Source organism: Pygoscelis adeliae, unplaced genomic scaffold (assembly GCF_000699105.1).
Source record: "Pygoscelis adeliae isolate BGI_AS28 unplaced genomic scaffold, ASM69910v1 Scaffold1, whole genome shotgun sequence".
In the NCBI taxonomy this organism is placed as follows: domain Eukaryota; kingdom Metazoa; phylum Chordata; class Aves; order Sphenisciformes; family Spheniscidae; genus Pygoscelis; species Pygoscelis adeliae.
This window is the reverse complement of record NW_008824051.1, coordinates 2590253-2614835: the sequence shown is the minus strand read 5'-3', so window position 1 is coordinate 2614835 and position 24583 is coordinate 2590253. Positions and strand designations below refer to the sequence as shown.

The window sequence follows — 24583 nt, the reverse complement described above, 5'->3', positions numbered from 1 at the left end:
TTGGGAAACAGGAGATGGCTTTTGCTTTTTAACTCTTCTTATGCCGCCGTGCTGTCTGTGTGTCTCTTTGCCAGATCCCCCAGTAGCAGCTGAACTCCTTGGCTGTTCTGAACCAGCTTTGTGCAAAATACAGAAGTACATCTCTCAGACTGTGTCAGACTTCTGCAGTATAGTTTACGGAATTTCTTTGCCCCCCTGAAGTTTAGGAAATAGTGGTGTTTTGGATTCCAAAGTTAACTGGGACTAAAACTCGGGGGGAAATAGCAGATTCGGCTACCAAATGACTAGTGTGCTTAAAAATGTCTACAAAAGGTGACTTCAGAAGAGGAGGAGCACATACCTTCAAGGGTGCATAATTATTCACAGCTTTGATTTAATAGGTACTAAAAGCATAATCTAAAGGATGGCCTCTATTAACAACTTAATAATTTCACTCAGCTCTGTGTCTTCAGAAAACTAATTTGACAGGGTTGTTGTTTGTTTGTTTTTTTTATACTTTCTAATGGAATGTCACCTGTGATGAGTTCATGATTTCCTCAATTGGGTTTGCTTTAAAAAAAAAAAAAAAATGTGTTGGACTAATTTTACTGTGGAATAATTTGGGGTCATTCTCGCTGCGTATTTGATGTTCAGTGGCATGGCAGTTGCTCGGCGAGGTGTCAGATTATTAATTTTTTTCTCTGGTAGGTCATGTGCAACTTGCTGAATTCAAGTACTCATGTGCATGTATTCAAAATACCATTTCATTCATGTGAGTTGGATACCAGATAGATACTGCTGACACGAAACTCAATGAGTCTGAACGTCAAATGAAAGGGAAGATGGAGAGAAACAGGGCACCAGCCAGACGAATTCGTGTTACAGTTAGGTTCCCATGACTACTTGTTTTATAAATCTACAACAAATCAGACTAATACTGACATCTTCAGAATGATAAAGCTATCATGATACTTGACTCAGCATGGCATAGTGAGATGCATGGATATGAACTAATTGTTACAACAAGTTCCTGTTTGGAAGGTGAGATAAAGTCAGGAGAGAAATGAGGAGGATAACACTTTGTCCCAGAGGAAAAATGAATCAATGCTTAGTAAAGATATTGCAAAAGTGATGTACTACCTTAATTCAAACACATCCTTTTTGCAATCTTAGGAGTACTCTAACATAGTTTTGGAAATAGTGTTATGAATATAATAGGGCAAGACTTCAATTAACAGCAGTTATGCACACCAGAATTGCTCCATATAAAATAGCAGGTGCTGTGACCCATTATACATATGCAAGAATTCTTGTTTAACAATTAGATGGTATTTTTGCCATGTGCAGTGGTGCTGAAATCCAAGGGGAGGAAAATCACAGGAAAAGCAGCATCTGCCTCGCTAAACTGAAGGCTGTGCTAAGCAAGAAAGAAGAAAAAATCTTATTAGAGAGAAATTTTTACTTTCTTTCAAGTTATTCTTTTCCTTATACCTCTTTCATCTGCAGATAATAGCCGATGACAGCTCAACATTTTTTCAATAATAAAATAACATACACTAAGACAACAAATGTCTTTTCTCCCTGTCTCTCAAGTATTCATTTTCTCTGGAGATCTCTCAAACTTCATGTAAGAGGTCCCTTGTATGAATTGTCAAAATATGACAGTTCATCCAACCACTGTTTTGTGCCAACTGGAGCATGTTTTCTAACAATCACTGTTAGTCAGTACTTCAGTCTTTTCGCCAGAACTAGCATTAGAAATGCACTTTCATTTATTGCTTTTGCTGCATGCATGGGAGACTTGGTGGACAAATATTTCTTGCATGGAGGATGAGCTCTGTCACTTCTTAGAGCAGGAGGAGTGAAAATGAGAGCTACTGCTGGTTGTTCTCCCAACACCCCCTCCTCACGCCTCTCTCTGTAGCTGTCTTGAAAGACTCTGCCTATAATTGATTGATAAAGGAGTCCTGACCCTCTTCTTTGTAGCTTGATTTCCACCGAACAAAGCAGCTGTCAAAGATTTTGGTAATTCAGTCCCTGGTGTGCACCGAGGATCTGGGTGGATATAAAGTATATGGTGTCATTTTAAAGATTCTCTTAACAAATAAATGAATGGCTGCATTATTGCCGTTTTCTCTAAGCAGTGGCCCATCCAGATGTGGCTCACTCCCCAGAAGATTAGTTTAAATGCTTCTGGCATGAGGAGAGCCCTGGGCTCCGCAGGGAGGCAAGCAGTTCGCCCTGCGCTTGACACCAAGGCCGGAGCGCTCTTCCCGGGGGCGATTCCCTCTTCTACAGAGCAGGTGAAATCATGCCTCCTGTGGGGTACTTCTCCTCTAAAACATTTTTTCTTCAGAACGCAATCTAACTTTAATAGCCCCTCCCAAGGGAAACCGGAGCGTTTCTCTTTCAAAGCGGGCATCAAAGGGATGAGCTGCGCTGGCGCAGCCAGCTCTGACCCTGCCCGGCAGGTAGCGGGTCCCTGCGATACCGCCCTGCCCCAGGACTCCGGGAAGAAAGCAACCGTGTTGAAAACCTCCCTGTGCGCAGTGAGCTTTGACGAGCCCTCGGAGGCGTGCACCTCTGAGGGCCGGCCTGCCACCTCCAGGTCCCCTTCTGTGCTGCCGGTGGCGTGGGCCTGGCCTCCGGCTGGCCAGCTATGCGGGGACGGGGTGCGACCCCAGCCCCACTGGTGAGCTGGAGGTGGAGGGGCTGGGAAGCTTCTACGGAGCAAGGAGGTAGGAAGAGGCCCTGAGCTGCAGCAGAGAAAGGACAGGGCGCTGCCTTGAAGGGGGTGGGGGGCTCTTAGGCAAACGTAGGAAGACCCCAGGGCTCTGCCTTCACCGAGCCCTGCTGGGTACCTCCTGTCCTCCTCCATACCCCGGCTGGCCGAAAGGACGCATCCCCGTCCCCCAGGTGAGGGCCCGGCTGCCTCACCCCGCTCTGGAGTTTGGCCGGGGCTCTGTACCTGGCTCGGCCTGCAAGGTCACAAAATGGCCGCTGGGGTGGCGTGTGGGTGAGGTGGGCTGGGCGTCATGCAGGGGAGAGGGCAGGGAGAGGCTCATTGCGACTGAACATCAGCGCCGTGAAGGAACGGCAGCGTTCCTATCAGTAAACCCAAGTTTGGGGGAGTGTACATGAAGACCTGCTGGTGCAGAGGAAGGATGCAGAGCAATAAGCTAACTTGCGCTAAGTAGCTTTAAATTAAAAGGAGGTCCCTGACGAACAAAGGCTGCGTCTCAGGTCAGGGAGAGGGGTTGGTGTGCTGCCCAGCTGCCCAGCTGCTCTCCTCACTGCTTCACGTGCAAGTGACTGGGGTGCATCATGCGGGATGGACCCCAAAGCCATGCTGTACGGAGCGATGCCGTGGGGCTCCTCGAGTGCCTCCCCAGTCCTCACCTCCCCTGTCACACCATGCTGCTCCTCTCATGTTTGTCAGCTCCTGGAGCGGCAGCCCAAAGATCAGGCAGCTACTGTCGGTGCAGGCTTCCTAGGGGTAGTAAGGCCTGGGGTGCCCGGCAGGGATACACATGTCATACTATCCCTTAAAATGTGCCAGTTTGCCCTTTCTCAATGCTGAGCAATGGAAGGAAGTAGGTGAAAATGTCTCTTCAGGCTTGCTTTCTCGGCAGGAACAAGGCAGTTAAACCCTGCAATTGTTTTTCCTCTTTAATTTGCATGACTGCTGACACCCTTTCCCTTTCCCCTTGTCTTTTTTTCCATGCCCTACCATCCTGTGGTGGATTCGCTCGGTTTAAATTGCTGCTGTACCTCCAGTTGCACAGTGGAAAGGTGGCGCTAGGGATCCATTTGCAAAGTTTCGCCCCTTCTTTGTGCCAGTGGGGCAATGCTCGCTTCCAAGGGCCTGGACTGTGTTTGGTGTCCTCCTGGGTGTTCACCAGACTGGTGAGCTGACAGCCAGAGAGCACAGAGTCTCCTAGTTACGCTCCATTTTTGGAGAGAAGTACTTAATCGCTGCAGGCTTCCTTGTATCACCCCACATGTGTTCCCCCGTATTGGTGGATAGAAATTCAGAAGGGCCTGATGGGGCAACCAGAACCCTTAGATTGAATGCCCCGTACTCTTTTCTATCTAGAGGGAATACAGAAGGCTTTAGGAACTGGCTCTGTCCCTAGGATTAATAACTGGAAAATCAATTTGTCATTTCCCTGTCATAAATTAAAAGCTTATAGGCCTTATAACATGAGTATAATAGAGGTTAGTGGGTATTGATGGAGGTCTCAAAGCTCACTCAGCAGAGCACACCTCTACTATACAATTTAAATTATGTCTCCTCCACAAGGAATATCTGTCAATATTTGTATAAAAAAAGACATCCTGCGCAAGAATATTTTATCTGTTTCTACACTGCTGCTGCAATTGTTGCCACTGAGGAGGTGTGTTCTTGAGGGAGATTGTGGTCCCATTTTGATCCGTGTAAGTGACCTCTACATTGTGCATTTGTGTCTGTAGATGTAGTACAAATTAGTCATGTTTAAGCTGATGAGATGCCAGTTACGATGTACATCTCTAAGCTGGTCCTTCTGAGAACAGAGAACTTCTACCCACCCCCTTGTCCATTGTAGTGAGATGAGAAAGCAACCACACCTTTTCAAAGGGGTGACCAGCTGTGAATAATGAAGGAGGAGTGATTTGTAAGAGTCAGCAGACCAGAAGTGAAAAGGCCCCTTTTAAATCAGACACGTGTAGAACTAGAAAGGAGCAGTCTAAGAGGAAATTACCTGCTGGTAACATTTTTGTGGTTGCAAGGAGTTGTGGTTTAAAACAAACTAAGTCTGTTGTTGGGCAGCTGAGGAAAGGATAATCAGAATAATTTATTAACAAGAACAGGCATTTTATATCTCTCTTTAAATTAGATTATTTTTGTTCTAAATAAGGCGTGTTTCTGTGATGTGTGGTTACACAAATGATCTAAGATGATCCAAAGAGCAAATGATCCATACTCTGATCTGCAGCAATGTAAAAGGATATTTCCTGCAGATTACTGTGTTTTGGCATATTATTTACACTACTGTTTTAAGTAATTTATTAGAAAACTCTAATCAGTTTAATTGAAATAGATGTAGTTGCCAGATATTTTAGTTGTTTGTGCACAAATTATTGCTATTAGGTATAAATTGAAGTACTTGTAAGACTCTAACGTCATCAGACGCACACACAGATTCCACTGTCTTTTCAATCAGACAGTAGCTTAATTTACTTTTCATTCTATGGTTGGTATCCTGTATCTTCTTACATACCAGAAACTGAAATGATTGATGTCTACAGCCTTTCTTAAATAGGTGTTTACCATAATTTGATTATAAGCATCACTTTTGTTTCCTCTTTAAAAGTGTAATGATGATGAAATATACTTCTAATAAATCAGCTGTTCTGTCTCACTAGTGTCCAGTGGTTGCAGATGCAAAAGATTGTTGGACAAGGGGTTAGGGTTTTTTTTGCAATATATTTAAAATGTGTCTTTGCAATTTGCTGCAACTTAAATTCCTATAGAGCCTTTAGGATCTATAATGTCAATATAGCTGTAGCATAAATGCATATACTGGATATAAATCTTTGTGACATCTTTTTTTAAAAAAAAAAACAAAAATCACAAAAAAACCCCACTTTACTGACTAGGCACACTATTCAACTCCTAAAGCTCTGTATGTAGTCAATTTATATTAGTAGTAGGTTTAAAAAAATGATCGCTAAAAGTTGTGTTAGATTTAATTACCTTTCCTGCAGTGTTTGCTGTTTTTCAGAAAAGGGGCGGAATGGCTTTTATTCAGCTTCCAAAGGCACATGGCTGCTTCTTTATGTGCTTAGCTGGGCAAGAAAAAAAGAAACTTGGTGTCGCATTTAAACATGTTAAGACAAAAGTAAAAAAGGAAGGAGAAAGACCTTTTTTATGCAGAGGCATAAAAAATGGCAGGTGATTTGTGGCAGCAATTCAAATGTTATGAAGGTTCTGTATTTGCAAATGTGGTTTATATGGTCTTGTAGCAGCTACCACACCAAGAGCAGCTTATCAGTGAAAAAAAAGTATGTGTTGTATATAATGCTTTTTTTATAAAGTATATTACATTGTCAATAGTGAAGGACATTGTGAAAGAAGGAAAGCCTGAGGGTAGGAAGTTAACGTTAGGCTTGGAAGACTAGATGCTGTTTGCATAGACTTTGCTGTGTTGCATCAGATAGCATTTCTTTGTCATCATTTCTTTGTACTGAATAGGATAATAGCACTGAAATTTGTGTCTGATGCAAGATTAATTTAAATAAGAGCCTATGAAGAGTGCAGATATTCTGGTGATGGCGGGGGACTATCAAGTTCTGTAAAAGATGCAAGTATGTTTTCATTAAATCACAGACGCTCTCAGATGTATGAGCCAAGTAGTCTCCTCTTCTTTCAAAGAATAACCTGTTGTAAAGGCCATTCAGCCTGACCACAAGAGGCATGTTCGACCATGTCCACTTCTCTGTGGGCTATTCATTGCAAGGGAAGGAAATGGTATGGCTACTTGTCTTTTTTCCTTCACTTTCCCCCCTTCAGGCAGAGGCTTTAGTTGTCTGCAGGGGTCATAACACTAAAGTTGACGACTGGTATTTAATCACATACTCCATTTAAGTTGTCCCAGTTATAGGTCAGAGGCCTGCTGTGTTAAGGGCTCCACAACCGATTGATAGCTCTCTTTTGAGGAGGAGGTTCTGGAAAGTGAGACCGAACCGGGGAGCTGAGCTGGCTATTGAGTGCTTGTAGGCACCGTAATCAGAGTGTCAGGGGGCGAGGACTGGAGGAGGAAAACGAGAGCGCTTTGTGGATATCCATGAAGCGCTTCTCTGCTTGGGGGCAAAAGGGTAAGAAAGCACAAAGGCTTCTGTTCCCAGCAGCTGGATGGGAGAGGAGTGGAAGCAAGCAGTGACTGCTGCTCATGAAAATATGAGAGACTGACGGGGGAGAGAAGCCCACAAAGAATGAAGTAGTTGATTTGAAACGATTGCTCTTGCCGTGTGTTGTCCTTGGCCTGAGCTTTCCCTTACATTGTTGTGTGGGTTCAGTCAAAAAAGTCCTTGCATAAGCTGTGTTTCTTCCCCCTCCTCCCCTTTCTTTGACAGTGCCTTGAAGCACATGCTACTCAAGGTGTTCCCCCTAACTAAACTACGCAGTGATGATGATATATCTTCTGTAAGATGTAGTTGAGTGTTTGGTTGCTCTTTTGTCCATTTGAGCTTCGATACAAAGTTTAATAGGCTCTTAACACTTTATAGGGTTAAATAATGTTGGGTTTGGTTTTCTTTTTTTTAAAGAACATCTAAGGGACTAGAGATAAGTGGTCTGAGGTTTGGGTATGATATTGCAGTAGTAAACTGTATAGCATGAATATATCCACTGTTCCCTGCTGCCTAAACTGAAGTGTGCTTCATGTATCATGAAATTTATATTGATAACATAGAGGCCTGAAGACGGTAGCGACTTGTGCATTCAAATTTAAGGAAATATGTATAATCCTTGTTACTGCTGCTTGTTGTGCATATGGATTCCTTACATCATATGGTTTCCATGGTGTTGTGAAGCATTGCAAATGCTGAGTGAATGATAAAGCACCTGATTAAGAAAATCAAATATAAACTGGAAAAATAGGCTCTGCTCCCTCCAGCTTGCTGTTAAAAAGGCAAATTAGCTGGGAAAAGTATAGTGAGAGGGCAACAGTATTAACCTTCGGATTAGAAAATGTTATATCACCAGGAGAATAGGATGAACTACATAAATCTGTGCACACTGACAAGAAATGAGATGTTTAATAGAGAATGTAATTGAAGTTTTAAAAAAAAAATTAATTTGACTAATGTCAATTCAGATTATTTGTTCCACTTGCATAGCTATGGCAGGACAGTAGACAATGTAGAAAACTCCAAAGAAGAGCTGGATTTTTTTGTTGGGCTTTTTCAAATGGATCTAGCCTTTTTAGAAACATTGAGGTAGTTCAGAAATAGTTTCTTTCTGTTACTGAATACTGTGTTGGGTGATGACTGTGGTGACAAAAGCAAATGTATATGGGGCATTCCAGAAAATTTAGCAATCTTGATGATTAAAAGTAAAATCCGTGCAGGTTATCACTGCATGTTGTGTTAAGCAACTTGAATTATGGTGTGATAGTAAATTGGACACTGGGAAGTGAATCATAGTTGCACCAGCAGGGTAATTGGTTACTGAAAGAGAAACATGTCAAAAAGAAATGTCTGTGTTGGAGGCAGATGCTGGCTATACTGCCTGGAGGCTAAAGTTTTGCAGCAGCACATCAAGCTTCTGCTGCTTCTGCTGCCTCAGTGAAGCGTTTCAAACCCAGGGGGTCAGAAGGTTGCTTCGCAGGGTACTGTCCCTATAGCTACCAGTATGTCCCATATGCCCAGGGTATATGACTCACTTTGCAGAGTCCTGTGCTCACTGAGATGGAACATGACTATGAAGCATGTTAGTAGTCTTTACACTGTAATGGTCCTGGTTGAATTTGCACCAGCATCCCAGAAGAGATGGGCTTTCTGTCCCATTTTATCAATTGACTAAGCTATTTCCCTTTCAGTCTAGATGATGCCTTTCCCCGCTTCAGCCTGTGCTGCCCTTTTGTCTGTCCTGAAGGGGAATTACTGGCTTTTGGGCCTTCCTCTTCATTTGCTGCTACCTCCATAACGAACCTCTCTGTGCAGTCCATTTCGGCCACATTTTTGCCTGTCTGTTTGTGGATGTCCTTCTTACCTTTGTACCTCATTATGGAAAAAAGCAAGCCTTAACTTACTAAAGTAGAAAATGAGTGTGTATACACACCTTCCAGCACAGAGGAAGCTGGATTTAATTAACCTGGTATGCTCTATATCTGCTTTCTTTTTCCAGTGTTTGACTGCAATTTTGAATCTCCTTGTGAGCTGGAATATTCCTTTACCTCAAAAGATCAGGAAACCCACAACGCCTGGCTCAGACTGAGTGCAGAGGAGATCTCACAGCTAAACATCCCAGATGGGCCAGAGAGAGATCACTCTGAGAATACACCTAAAGGTAAGATGAATACAACTATGTAATGCCTTCAGTGTAGTGGTTAGTTTTAAAAACAAAACACCCTCACTCCCACCCCCCAAAAAATCCCTAACAAAAAAACCCAAAACCCCACCCAAACAAACATGTCCTCCTAAAATACTTAAGACAGCTATAATCCTTTTACTGCAGCACGCAATGAATGCAAACAGTGTGACAAACAAAAGGAGTCATTCTGCACATGAAAGATCTGGTTTTGTCTAAAGGCAATCTGCATCATATATATGGGAAGCAAAATATCAAATACAGTATTATGTAAAATCTGAATCAGGCTGACCCATGCCATGGACGGTATTTGGATGAGAATAGTACTATGGTGCCTATGTTTAAGGTCATTCAGTGTTTGGAAGAGATGAATAAAGCAGAGTCTGGTTTTACCTCTGCTCTAGGTCCTGTTTACTGCTTGCTTATTTGCAGACCATATTAGGCAATATCCTTGTGTCCAGGGCTTAGGTTTTCTGTTTGGTAAGAAAACAAAAGATGGGGTTTGCCCTTAATATAAGAAAAAAATTCCTGTTTCTAAAGAGAGCTTGGAAGCCTGAAAACAGGGTAGTGCAACAGACTTTTCTCCTTCCTTGGAAAAAAATGTGGTTTGTTGGAATTATTTTTCCTGCTCATGATCATATTTGTGAACAGCAGCATATTTCATTAAGATTATAAGTTCTAAAAAGATTTTTAGATGTATTTGTGCTCTTCTAATCCTGGCAAAACAGTAAAATTCTTAACATCCTTCCTGCTGTTAGTGAAACCTGCTAGTGACACCTGCTTGAAACCTCTCTCTGTAAGGGTCGGGTGGCGTTGAAGAGAATGGAGCTACAAAATGGAAACGGGGGAGTTAGGGCTACAAGCTTTATCCAGGCAAGAAGAACATACAACAAAGAGGTATAGGGAAGGACAACAAAGGTTATCAGGGATATGGGACAGTTTCTGTACTAGGAAAAACTAAACAGACAAAGATTCTTTATTCTGTCTCCGATGGTAGGACTTAGAGGTCTATAAAAATGCCCATTGAAGAGCAGTGGGAAGCAGCTGTGAAGTTAGTGGGTGCTGGGTATAGAACGATCAAGAGGGGATATCTTTCATGCAGTACCTGAATAAACTGTGGTAATAAGATGCATGAATTAATGTTATGGAGGCCAGAAGTATAAGTTTAAAGAAAGATCAAATGAATTCTTGCAGAATACATTAATCACTGGTTATTTAATTCAATAGTCTGTTTACAGTCCCTGACTCAAGAAGCCTCTGTAACAGAAAGCTGCAAGTGAAGGGATCCTTTTCTTAGTAGCCAGCGTCAGAGATGGCATTTGACTTAGCAGACCTGCAGTCTGACTGCTTATAACAGTTCTTGTGTTCAGGCAAATACTGAGGAAAAGTTTCAGTGCCACTTTCATTCATATTCTTTAATTCTGTTTTCTCATCCATATCAATAGTATAGTACTTTTTCCCAGATAGCCGTTATAAATTAACTTTTAAGGCCCATTGCTTGACCACTGATTCATAAGCATACCGAGTCATTTTGGTGGTATCTGTGTCCTGTGTAAAGCAGATGGACTACATTTGTGATGCATGCAAATATCTTCTAATTTTCACATCAAAGAACATAGATGCACATACTAAAATTCTTGCTACAAAGATACAGTTAAGTGAAAGTTCGAGGTAAATCAGAATGTCTGCTACTGAGAAGGTGTTTTTCGTAAATTCTCGTGCAAGCTGGCTGCTGATGAAATTCAGGAATTAAAACCTGCTTGTTTTGAATTGAGAAGAGTAGCTGTCACTTTGCTGCAGTGGGGAAAAAAAATGGGGAAAACCTGTGAGGAAGTAAATGTATTGTTCCAGGTGAAGGGCCTGGCCGGGTTGCTGTGGTGCTGCATATTGTCGATGTATGTTTCTTTTGGATTCTTTTTGGTAAAGTTATACCTTTGTCTGTGTTCAGTCATTTTTATATGTCTGTCAAAGCAGAAGGGGAAACTGTTGGCTGGCCCTGTAGCCCAAAAACGAGGGTATTATTGGTTGATGATTACCAACTGCCTACTGGGATAAAATTCCATTTCTAAGTCCAAAGTTTTGGGGGTTTTTTTTCTTCATCTGGAATATAGGGAATTTAGGCTGAAGCTTGTGTTCTGCTGTTTTCTCCCATTCTGAGGGGCAAGTACGCAGTGTCACATTGATTGAATGGATTTAGATTTGTGGGGTGGCAGGGTGGGTTGTTTGGGGTGTTTTCTTTGCTTGTTTGCTGTTGGGTGTTTTTTTTTTTTTAAATTATCAGGCTTGTAGGACATAGTCAGTGGTAATTTTCTCTTGAGCCCCTCATTAGACCTGTAGGTCTGCAACTCATAGATGACTGTAACTCTTGTGCATATAAAGACTCATTTGAAGATCAACACTTGGAGCTAGCATCTCTCTATTTTAAATCACTTTAATTACAGCTGCTTGGCACAGATAGTTGTGTGGTCTGTTTCAATCTGAAATAATTAAGCACAGTAATTCCAACCCCCACTGTTTCCTGCAAATTGTACTTCCAATTATCTCAATCTCATTTCGTCTCCTTTGCAGACAGTAATGCACACAGATAAACAGATAGCATAACTAGATTTTGGGATGGTTTAGCTCATCCTTGTCACTTGGCTATCAAGTCATGTCAAGACATTGGTAGAGACAAATGCCTTGAGTATGATTCATTGTGCTTCATATAAGTTTCTGTAAAAGGTTCAGTAGGAAATCATTGGTAGATCTCCCAAAGAGAGACACTGGAAGAACTTCTGTGGTTTTGCCCCTGTCCCCGCAGCATGATACAGCTCAGTCTCAAGGAATCAGTACAAATCAGCATGGATCAAGCTACCTAGAGGAAGAACTAGTTTCAGGTATCTCAGCATTTGGTTACAGTCACATCTGAGTGCTCCACTCACTTGACATGTTCAGCATGTGGTGTCACACAAATCATTGGTCTTCTGAATAGGGATAGATGGTGAGGTGGTGAAGTTCGATATTAAATTACTCAGGGTAAAAGATTGGAGGTCTGGTTTGCAAGGAATTGGAAAAGGATGCTTAACCGGATAATAGTGGCAGCTGAAATTTAGTGTAGATTATTTGAATTGAGGTGGTTGGAGAAACAATCTGAGTTTGGCATATATAAGGACAGATTCTGAGCTGGTTGTAATCAGTTAAGCTGATTTTGGGGTAAGAATAGAGCTGTGAAAACATCAAGTCAATAGCAGTCACAAAGTAAATGTGATGTTGGGACTTACTGGGAAGGGAGTAGAAAATAGGAACAATATGCTATAGTATAAATGTGTGGGGCAGTTGTATCTAGAATACAGCATTCTGTTCTGGTTCCTGTGCATCAAAAATCATTTAGTACAGATGGGAAAGTTATTGAAAGAATGGAAACAAGAATGATATAAAGTATGTAATTGCTATCTTTTAGGAACGCTTAAATTAACTAGGGCTACCCTGTCCGCAAGAGACATCTAAAGGAATTCATGGCAGAGTTTTATAAAAATCACAGAATTTTATAAAATCTTTATAAAAGATGTATAAAGGTTTATGAACTCCCAAGACTTTATAAAGCACCAAAAGGATGAGTACAGAAGGAATATTCGTTATTTCTTCTAATACAGAATTGGACGGCATCAGATGAAATTAGTAGGCGTCAGGTTCAAAACAAAAGGAGATCCTTCAGTATGTAACAAACAGTAAAACTGTGGAACCTTTTTCCATGGGGTATTGTTGGTGATAAAACCTTCTATGGGTGTGCAAATTGACAGGATATGTGCGGAGAAGACAAATAGTTACGGGTCCTGAATTCTCAAGACTACCTTTTCTGAAAGTCCTTGCGCAATAGATCCCTGAAAGCCAGGGGTGGGGAAGTAACAACTGTTTGCTCTCCCTGCTCATATATTCTTTCCTATGCATCTACACCTGTCTGTTTTCAGAGCCAGATGTCTGAAGTTAATGGATCTTTGGTCTGTGCTGGTGGGGTTGATGTGGTGGTGCATCCCTCCTTTACCTCCCAGTCCATTTTTTTCTTCCCTTTGAAAAAGGAGAGAAATGCACTAAGGGTTTCACACCAATTTGGAGAGGCAGAGAAAAGGTGCTATTTAAACATTTATTATTATTTGCTATTCTGTTAAAGCCTTGTGAATGGTATCGAACCATGCAAAAATATCGGGTATTTGGTAGGAAGAACTGCAGGACTGTCTGCCTATAGAAATCTATAGAAGGGAGGCTATCAAGATACTTTTTGGGGGGGGGTTGGAAATTTTGTGCTAAAATGCTTCACTCTCATTCATTCTCCCCCATCTTGTAAGTGGACCAGTGGGTGATAGAATCACTAGTGTATCTGCCAGATAGGCCCTGCATGGTATGTGAAGATCTGCTGGAGCTACTAATATTTCAAAGTCAAACTTATGTAGCTTTCTGCAGGATCAGAGATTTAAGGTTAAAATTCCACTGATGTGCTAAAGATTGACAGGAAAACCTCTATTGTTGGGATCTGAATCAGGCCTGTATGTGCTGTAATGAGTAGGCAATCCATTGTGGATTACTAGACTTCTTTTGTTTTGATTCATGAATAAGCAAAAAGATGCTATAAAAAATTCAAGCATTCTGCATCACTGACTGCATTTATTTATTTTGACAAGTGTGATTAATTCTTAATTATTTATGATCCTTCATAATATCTAAAATGTACTGCAGTCTATCATAATGAAATATGAGGAATTGGAGATCTTGCAACTGTGGCAGTATTTCCTAAGGAGGCAGGTTAGACAACCCAGTTTGTGGTTAGAATGACAGAGTTTGTAGACCAAGGAAGTTGCACTTTGCAGCTGTGTGGACATATGTGTTTGTCATGCTCAAGTGAAAGAGTCATTTGCCTCTCTAATAAATTTGAGATGGGCCAAACCAGCCATAAATTCTGTGCCTCTTGACTCTTGATTCAAACCCAGGGTTTTCTGTACTATGGGGGCCTCTAGGATACAGCTCTGAGTAGCAGGTGGTTTTACATCCACCAGCAAGAGTGTCTTTCTCTTTCCGGAATTCATCTCTCCTGTTAAGTCATTGCAGTGCTTGTATTTTCCTTCCTCCAGAGAGGCACTGGGTCAGCTTCGTGTCAGCAACATTGCATTGCTGTGTTGCCCGTGGACTTGTGGAGGGCAATAATTGTGGTCCCTGGTCTGGGAGCACAGTTGTGGCTTCCTTCTGAGTCAAATTTTACAAGGAAGAGGAAGAGAGAAACCACTAGTACAAAGTTAATCTTGTGTATTTAAGGAGGAAGGACCAGCAGCAGCTGGACCCAAAACAAGTACACACAAACCGGATCCAGATCTGTGCTTGATCAAATGTCAGTGATCTGTTTCCAACCATAAATGCAATTTTAAACTTGGAGGATTAAAGGCTTGACCACTCCTGACTATGGTGCTGCAAGCAGGTTGCCTGCTCTTCTTTTAAATCTTGTGATTCTAGATAAAGTAAGTGAATTTCTGCTTCTGTTGTCTGAAGATTTCAGGACCATGAAAATATGCAGCTACTTGATAAAAACTTCAGATGAAGGGATAAGTTGGGGAGGTATGACCACCGTTTCAAATAAGAATCAAAAAAGTAATAAGCCACCCTGCAAATGTGAATGCCAATTGAGACAACTCCTTAATGGAAAATGTAGATTAAACTTTCATGAAGGGTGGCAGGGGAAGTGGGAGATGAATGAGGACAGTGTCCTAACCAGCTACTGATTAGTTGAAAAGCTCTTACGTAAGTTCTAAACCAAGAAGTATCTGCACGTTGTGTTAATGTGGTTTTGATTTTTGTAATTATTACTAAAGAAATGGAGCAAGGCTAAAGCACTGAGCATATTAGCAAATGGGATATAATTAACTGCAGGGTTATAAAATGGCTGTTGACACTAATTTATGATTCCTCACACAAAGAAGATTGAGGCAGATAATAAAAGATAATAAATAATATTTTGTTTCAGATTATCACTTTATTAACAAAACAGTGGAGTATAAATCAATGTGGGCTTGCAAGAAGTAAGTAGTTGAGAAGTTACTTTTCATGTAGGACTCTTAAGCAGAAAAAAGACTTGTAACATTTACAATTCCACTAAAAATTGGGAAAAAAATTCTCTCTGAAAAAGATAGCTATTTACCAAGGGAAAGAATAAAGGGTGAAGAGAGTAGCTGGGCTCATGCTAGACAGGCAAAGTCTTCCTTTTACATTAATCCTTAAGACTGGTTGGAGGATATGCCTTGATCTCATAGAACTGATCTCTCTTATATGTCTTTTAAACAAGACACCAGAGTATTTCTTCTTTTCTTTAGTAAATCAATACATGGAGTTTGAGGTTTTCACAGGGTTGGTCTGAAAAAAAGCCAGAATTGTCTTCTCGGGAGAATTTCTACTTTGGAAGAAAAATGTTTTTGAACCTATGGCAAATTTTGACAAAAATCTTGCAGACGTGAATGTTTATTGCTCCCCTCTTTTTAATGCTGAGGAAGAATGTGGATCATCCTAGACTGCAGAGATTCAGTCCAGATGGTTGAATGGTCCTTAAAAAGATACTGCTGTGGTATAATGCCACCCTAGTTTTATTATTTATAAGCATTCAGATAAACTACAGGTATGCTATGAAGATCTGTAAACTTTTATACTTTTGTTTAGTCAAAGTGGGATTCAGTTTTCTATCAGTTATTTTTCTCTTTAAGATTTAGCCAATGAGTCAGTGGAAATAATTGTTTTGTGTGAGTTGAAGGACCAGCTACATACCACAGGTGAAATAGTAGAAGAATTAAGTGAGATCTGAAAGCAACACATGGACTGAAATTATTCATTGATCTTACTGCGAATGAGAGATTTATGGATTTGTAGGGATGGCTATCAAGTTCTTTGTAAACAGAGAGGGTTTTAAAATCAAAAATATTATTTACAGTGAATAGTTCTGGCTGTTCTAGTTGAGATTTAAATTTTGATACTCAACTTGGCAACATATATATATACCAAGTGTTACAACACAGCCCCATAGGAATTTATGCAACATTAATACACGAAATGCAAACCAAACTTGCTTCCAGAGTCCATTGGGCTGTGAAGAAAAAAAAAATGCAGCCTTTTTATGATGGTCAGATTCCAGCTCATACTCTGTCAGTACAAGAAATGGACCAGATGTTCTTAACATTTTGCAGCTTGCTCTTCTCATTAGTACTACACTTGTGCTTTGTTATTGCAAAATTATTTCCCTTTAATGAGCCTGCTCTAAAGAGGCAAATTATTGTCTCACTGTAAGACAGTGTGTTTGTTTATAGAGTAGGTTTGTACGGACTATGGATAACTGAGGAAGAATGTGGATCATCCTAGACTGCAGAGATTCAGTCCAGATGGTTGAATGGTCCTTAAAAAGATACTGCTGTGGTATAATGCCACCCTAGTTTTATTATTTATAAGCATTCAGATAAACTACAGGTATGCTATGAAGATCTGTAAACTTTTATACTTTTGTTTAGTCAAAGTGGGATTCAGTTTTCTATCAGTTATTTTTCTCTTTAAGATTTAGCCAATGAGTCAGTGGAAATAATTGTTTTGTGTGAGTTGAAGGACCAGCTACATACCACAGGTGAAATAGTAGAAGAATTAAGTGAGATCTGAAAGCAACACATGGACTGAAATTATTCATTGATCTTACTGCGAATGAGAGATTTATGGATTTGTAGGGATGGCTATCAAGTTCTTTGTAAACAGAGAGGGTTTTAAAATCAAAAATATTATTTACAGTGAATAGTTCTGGCTGTTCTAGTTGAGATTTAAATTTTGATACTCAACTTGGCAACATATATATACCAAGTGTTACAACACAGCCCCATAGGAATTTATGCAACATTAATACACGAAATGCAAACCAAACTTGCTTCCAGAGTCCATTGGGCTGTGAAGAAAAAAAAAATGCAGCCTTTTTATGATGGTCAGATTCCAGCTCATACTCTGTCAGTACAAGAAATGGACCAGATGTTCTTAACATTTTGCAGCTTGCTCTTCTCATTAGTACTACACTTGTGCTTTGTTATTGCAAAATTATTTCCCTTTAATGAGCCTGCTCTAAAGAGGCAAATTATTGTCTCACTGTAAGACAGTGTGTTTGTTTATAGAGTAGGTTTGTACGGACTATGGATAAGCACGTGGGTTTGTTGATTTTAGAAAGCTTGTTTGTTCATTCCTTAATTCAGTGAAGACTTGCGTGCAACTCAACATGAAGCATTCTGTTCCCCAAGCTGAAAAAGAAGAATTAATTTCAGTGTGCATCAGATGTTAGTATGCTCTAATGGCTTGCTGCATACCTGTGACTAATGTACTTCAACAAGTATATCCAGAAAAGGCATAGACAATGAAAAATAAATGGGTTGTAAAATGGCTCTTTCTCACTCTTAGAGCTGCTTTCTCCTTGGCAAGATGAGGCATATTAAAACAACAGCTGGAGGGAAGTGTATCCTGCTCTTGGCTGTGTTTGACCTTTTTATAGGAGAAAACTACTGGATTAACACACATTTGTAATTTTTTTCCTCTGTGATGTAGGGGCAGTGTTCTTTATCCCTGAATGCTTGTGTACATCCATGCATATGTTGTGTTTGGGGTTTTTTTAATTGAACTTTTCAAGTATAGAAAACTCATATTTGTGCAAAGAACATTCAATGAATTAATACATTGTTATTTGATAGTTTTAATTTCTTTCTAGCCTGCCTGCTACCTCTATTTTCTGAATATTTATTTTTTTACCATGCCAGTGACAACTCACACATATGGCTCTGTACATAAAAATATAATGTTTGATAAAGGAGTATCAGCAAGACACTGTAAGACTTGTAGCCACTTGGCTGCATATTGCCACTCCTTACCAACCATAGTCTAATTATATATTGCCAATTATTACAATAACCTGTGCTGCTTTAGTACTTTACCTATGAGGCTCTGAGAATGCTCTACTAAATAAGGCACTTCATATGGTTTTAAAGAGTTGGGAGATGTGTTTCTCCATGTCATCAAAGAGAAACTAAAGCATGGTGTGGTTAAATCAGTCACCCAAGGTGAGTTGTGTTCCTAGCTGTGCCAAACGTGTTGTATCTCTTGCACCTTAACTAGTCCTAACAGTTAGACGCCTGTTGCTCTACAGTATTTTTGTCATGAAGTTGGCTTGGTCCACTTACAGTAAATAGACATCATCATGTGGGATTTTCTGCAGACCTATTCTGTGAGATTATGTTAAAAGCATCAGTAAGTTGACAAGAACTGGAATATTTTCACTATTGTTCTTAACATCAATGATAATGATGTTGTTGTGTTGCAGTAGCTATCTTACACACCGATGCTTGAATGAATACATTAAAAGAGAGTCACGGGACTCTGAAAGCTAAGCGGTTGTACTGCTGTGACTCTTGCCAAGAACAAATCCCAAATAATTAAACAGAAGTAAAAAATTGTTAATTTGGAACTGTGATAGAGAAAAGATCATGATTCAGTCAGGATCTTAGGGCAGGCTAAGCTAAATCCAAGTACAGCTTGACCTTTTTGCCTAATCTAGACAGGTAAATTTGTGTAAAGAAAGAGAAGATCGCTTTTTAATATTTCTGTCCTTGGTTTTCTGATGAAATCTGAGTATTTTAGATGCAAATCTGTAAAGGATATGTTGGTACTAATGCATGTGTAATATCTCATTTTTTGAAAGATACAATTGCATGTACTGCTTCAGAGGTGTTACAAGAAGTATTCCCCTAGACATGCCTTCAGAGGTTAAATCTTACAGGAATCGTTAATGTTAGAGCTGACCAAAGTAGTTTCATTTACCTTTACCTTGAAGGGGAGGGGGTCCTATGAGCTTAGCTGTATAATCCTCAAGTTTTCTCTTATAGCAGCTTAAACTGAGCATGCTTATTTTATCTTACTCAAAGTAACCAAAGAAGGTTGCAGTATTAAAAATAAGACACTGAGTGGGAATTCTGTTTTGTATCTTTTAAAAAAATTTTTTCTTAATACCATGCAATGCCTGTTTAGGCGGCCCCAAGCAACTTGCCTAGATTCTAATGAATACTCATCCGTTCAATTATGAGTTAGAAGCTATCCCTGAAGTTTCATCTGTTTTCTTTGTTTGCTTGTTTTGAGAGCACAGTGATTAAACAGATGGTATAATGTACGAACACGAGAATGGCCACACTGGGAGATCAGGAGAAGGAAGGAAACTTGTGGCCAGAATTCCCAGAACATTCTCTTACTCTCCAGACATGCTTGTGTCAGGGACTGTGCACTGAGGAGAGCAACAAGAATATAGCCCTCCATGTTATGTTGCAAGTCTGCTGGGATACATACTACAATACCTTGTTGATTTGGGATCTCCAATCCTAGATGCCATTCCTGTGTTGAACAACACTGCCTTTCTGTGCGGTGAATTACGTTGTGCATCTCTCTCTGTAAAGAAGTTGCTTTCTCTAAGACCCCTTAAGTCCCTTTACTCTCAATGGCACAGTCTTTCTTGTCTATCAAATGCAAGCAATCTAGAAATGCTTGACCTTTGTCTTTTACCTTCCCTAAATAAACAGAATTTAAAAGAAGATAAATATGAGTGACTGTCTTTTGTTAAAATGAAAAAAGACTTTAAAAAAAATTTTTTTTTTACTTGATATTAATGGGTTCATATCACTTGCAAACCCAGATGAAAGTCAGCTTTGTTAGCTGAATGCTCCAGTGTCACAATAGATGAGAGAAGCAAGCACCAGTTAATTCTAAATGGCATTTCCTTAAGAATTCAAGAAATGTAATAGTGGGCTTTTAGCTGTTGTTCTGCATTTTTTCTTCTTCCTATTCTATGGCTGTGAGCAGATCTTCCCACTCTTCTGTGAGAGGCTGTCTTTCTAAATTATCTGGTGTAAACATGAGTAAACAAGATGATGAGTAGACTTCTCCAGATTTGAAGAGGTGTTCAAACAGCAGAACCAGAAGGTTTGTTGCTTGCCATTGCCTGTGTTAAAAGAATAAACCTGATGTAGGACAGAACTACAATAACTCGCTTTGTATGTTGCTTTTAGTGTGGGTCATCTTGCTGCTTTCGTGTGCTTCCAGTGGGGAAGTGGAAAGGTCAGGCAATGAAGGGAAGCATTTTGCTCCGTATCACAGATAGTCATCTCTGGCAGTCATTTGGGAGCCTTGCAAGGCACATAAACAGCATAATAAAGGTTAGATCACAATTCATTTTCACCTGTCACAGTAATTTTGTTTATCAGAGAAAAGCCCAAGCTGCAGAACTCTGATATTGATTTTGAGCAGCTGAAGGTTCAAGGATGTTCCGGTTTCAAGGTGTTTATTCAGAGCGTTGCAGAAATAAAAAGGCCATGTTAAAACAGCATTATGATGCAGGTTTAATTCCACTCTCAGTGTTTTTCCCGAAGGTGTGGAAGTATTTGGGGAGGAGGCAAAGGATGGTTTATGTTTGACTGCCCTAAAAAATTACAGCTTTTCTGGCTGCCAACTGTGGATAGGGCAGGCTCTGCCTGCCTGCCTGACTTGATCCTGCATGTTAACAAGGTCGTTACACCTGAAAGTTTACTGTGACATACAGAGCTTGGAATTTTACATACTCAACTTAGATCAGGGGAAAAGAAAAGATCATTCTGGTAGCCTCACTGCCTAATTACACAGTAGTGCAAAACCATTTTAATTCTGTAGTTGTTGGTTTATCTATCCAACTGGCTAAGGGCAATGTATTTAGTGTTATCACGTCATTGTCAAATCAAGATCCCTGAGGAATTAACAGTTTAGATAATTTAATTAATCTTTGTTTTATCATCAATTAAGGGTTAAAAGCAAGAGTCCTAGAATAAGATACATAATATTTTATAGTATCTTAACTGAGAAGCTGTGGCTTCCACCTAAAGTAACGACATGTCCAATGACTAACCAAGCCAAAGGAGTATGTGTTAAGCAAGAGTAGATTCTAAAAATTACTACTTAGCAAAGATGCCAAGCCACTTGCAAATTAGTGGCAACAGCTGAGTGAACAGCAACAATTAACATTTTTAATAGCAAGTTTCTTTTTTTCTTCTTTTCCTTTTTTTTCTTTTCTTTTTTTCTTCCTCCTTCTTTTTTTCTTCACTATGAGGGTGGTGAGGCACTGGAGCAGGTTGCCCAGAGAAGTTGTGGATGCTCCCTCCCTGGAATTGTTCAAGGCCAGGTTGGATGAGGCTTTGAGCAACCTCGTGTAGTGGAAGGTGTCCCTGCCCATGGCAGAGGGGTTGGAACTAGATGATCTTTAAGGTCCCTTCCAACCCAAACCATTCTATGATTCTTTAAGGACATTTATTTAAGTAGGAATACTAGTGTAGGATAGGTAGCTGGTTGTCTTATCCATCTATGGAGAAAGGTGAATAGAGGTGTAGATGGAGTTTTAGCTTTGCTGAAGGAATTGATCAGCTAATTAGAGAACAGAAAATCTGGATCCCAGTTACCTGTAAACTTCCTGAAAAAATAGTGGTAACTGTAATGGCTTTGAAGCAATGGATGACTAAAATGTACTCTAGGCCTTTTTAAGATTGGTGTTTGACCTGCTGCAGGTAGTTCTCTCTGTGGTCAGTGTGCAGAATGAATGTTTAATGGTAGGTGTTTGCTGTCCAAGGGACTGAAGCAATTTTTGTCGTATGTAAAGCTGAATTGAATATGGACTTCTGAAATATTTGGGGTGCTTGGATTCAGAATTAGTATTCCTGATTGCCTTAAAATCAAGGAAAACTCAAGAACTAAAAATGTTGACTACTTAGAAATTGAATTTGGGCTTCCATTAACACTAAACCTCCTGCTCTGTTGTACAGTGGGCATTTGCCAGGACTTGGTGACAGGACTAAGGGGTATTTCACTGCAGATGAAACTTTGGGATCAGCATTCAGGTTTTCCTTGTAGTGATGAGAAATCCCATTGCAAAGTCATACGACAGCTAATATGCTTTCAGTAGTATTAGTATCATGCATTTGCTTATGTGCTTAGCTGAGATGTTTGGGGAGTTTATGTAATGGATGAGTGCTGCGTGAAGCTGAGCACTTCCATTTCTTTCCACTGACTTAGACTGAGAAGGTGTCTGTCTGGACAGGTAAGGAGAACCGTAAAAATATGCTGGAGTAGGGGCAGCGCTTGAGTGATCGTTGTCTTGAATTTTCATTACAGACTGAGTGACAAAGTGTAATTGAAATAACTGAGCTCCAACCAGATGAGGTACTTCACCTGGGTGTAAAGCACCGCATAACTTGGGGGAAGAGCTTTTTTGCATGGAGGATTTTGGCTGGGATATCCCTAAATTAAGAGATAGGATTTAACTCTATAGAAAAGATGCACATTACAGACAATGCCTTTAACCACTCTCTACTATGTGGTTTGGTTTTTTTTATCTATATGAAATGATACATTTCAGAGTGCTTTGTGGGCGGACAGGTGAAAGGTACTGCATTAGAGCTACAAATGGATTGCTATGTGCATTATTTAATGTTACATCCATTAACTCTTGGGGAGGGTGGGGCATTGAAGACCAATCCTGAGTGTGAAGCTGTTAATGGGCATTGCAGCAAGAATGACCTAAACGACTTGCAAAAATTAACTAACTTGTTGGTTACTTGATTGGTTATTTGGTATGCTACTTCTATCAGCAAGCCAAACTTTTTTTTTTTAATGAAACTGAGTTACTGAACGATTCTTTGTTGCTAAAACAACTATTCATAATACAGACTGCAGAAACTTCAGTGAACTACAGATTACTCTCTCTCACTCCTGCAATGTAATCAAAGCCTTGTTCTTCTTTTTGTTATGTTTTCTGAAAAGCACCTTCCTGTTCCCTCCTCCTCCTCTGATCTTTAACAGGTATTGTCCTCTTGTTCTCCTTTGAAAGCATCTTGGGCTTGCTGGATGAAGGAGTGCAGACCACAGGAAGTGGCATTTTGCTAGCCTAGGTGTATTTGCAACGGGCCTGTTTGTGAAATTGCTGAAGTAGCTCCCAGTTTCTCATTGTCTAGCTAAAAGAGCGTGTTAAGCTGAAGTCTGGGATGTTCCTTAAAGCCTGACACTGTCACGAGGTAATACAGATGTGCATTGTGTCACTGGCAGCCTTGCTGCAGGTATGAAAGCAAGCATAGCAACGGTTCTTTTTTTTTTTTAACATGGGTGCAATGCCTTTCTTACCTTTGAGATGCCAAAGGTGCCTTTGGGGTGGTAGTGTAAGGAAGTAATGTTGTGCCACTTTTTCCCACCTCTGTATACTTGAGGGAAATTAGTGCTTGTTATGTATGTGGATGTTCCGCACTCCCTGCATGGGCTGGGGGACAGCAGAAAGGCTGGAGTGGGGTTTGCATCTGCACAGGGCATTTCTGAGTGTGATTCAGTTAATCACCTTTGATCCCTTACAGCGTTGGTGTTAGACCAGCAACTTAGACCAACAGCAGCTTGACAACCTGTACTGCAAGCTTGTGAAAAAAGTTCAGGAGAGAAGAAACGTTATATTTTGTGAACTGTTTTGCAATTTGGAAGATTATATTAAGGGGGGAGGGGACTCACCGTTTTATTTCTCTTCAGAATTAAAACCTAAACCAATGGCATGTAGCTCAGGGAGGGGAGAACTAGGGGAGCAGCAAAAGGGGCGCGTCATGTAGAAACAGTAGCATATCTGGTTACTGGAAAAGCTCTGCTATAGGGCTTAGTCCTGCTAAGGGCTAGTATCTGCTGTGTGACAAAATATGCAAAGAACTTCTCTGTATTTCTTAGGACTACTCAAATACTTACAGCATGTGCTTAAGGACTTTGTTAGATTGAAACACAAGGCTTGCCTCTTTGCAGTATTGGGTTCACAGAACGTCTTATCTGTTTGATAGCACGTCATCTCTGCTACTGAGACCTGCACTTTGGTCACCACAAAGGTGAAGGAGAATGACTTGTCACTGACCCCAACACAGTGGTGTTTCTACTCCTTTTCAGATGGAGATAACGACCATAAGGATTTCTCCCCTGCACCACCTTTGGTCTATAAATGACTAGCACTGCGAACAGGAGATAATTTATCACCTTTTCCATATTACCAGATGTCTCTTTAATTGATGGAAATCTTTTTACAATCACTTTAAAAAAAAAAAAATTGCTTTTGAGGAATTTTCCCCCAATTCACACCAACTGAATGAGGTTTTGTGACTTTAATCAATTTTAATTATTGTGTAGTTAATAGTGCTAAAATAACAACTTCAACTTTGATATTGGATGATTGATTTGTGAAGCCACTTGGGCTCCAATAATAATTGATCTTTTGTTCCCTAAAGGGTTTTCTGTGAATGCTTTATAAAGTAAAGAAAAAAAAAACCAGGCAAACATTTCAGTAGCTAAAGCACAGATAACATAATGTGTCATAATAACCACTACTACCATAACTGGGTTTCTATAAACTAAGAGCTGTGTGTTTTAATAGTTAAACCAGGAAACTGGAAATCAGTATTTCTAGGTGTTTTTCCTGTTCCATCACTG

At 40.2% G+C, this 24583-nt stretch overlaps 1 protein-coding gene across 1 annotated transcript in view; it reads left to right on the top strand.

Moving 5' to 3' along the window:
* ALK (anaplastic lymphoma receptor tyrosine kinase) overlaps positions 1 to 24583 on the top strand; it is a 243422-nt gene that overhangs the window by 3468 nt on the left and 215371 nt on the right. Inside the window, exon 3 of the mRNA XM_009333686.1 lies at positions 8870 to 9031. Within this exon, the coding sequence (XP_009331961.1) occupies positions 8870 to 9031 (162 nt within the window). The remainder of the gene's footprint in view (positions 1 to 8869; positions 9032 to 24583) is intronic.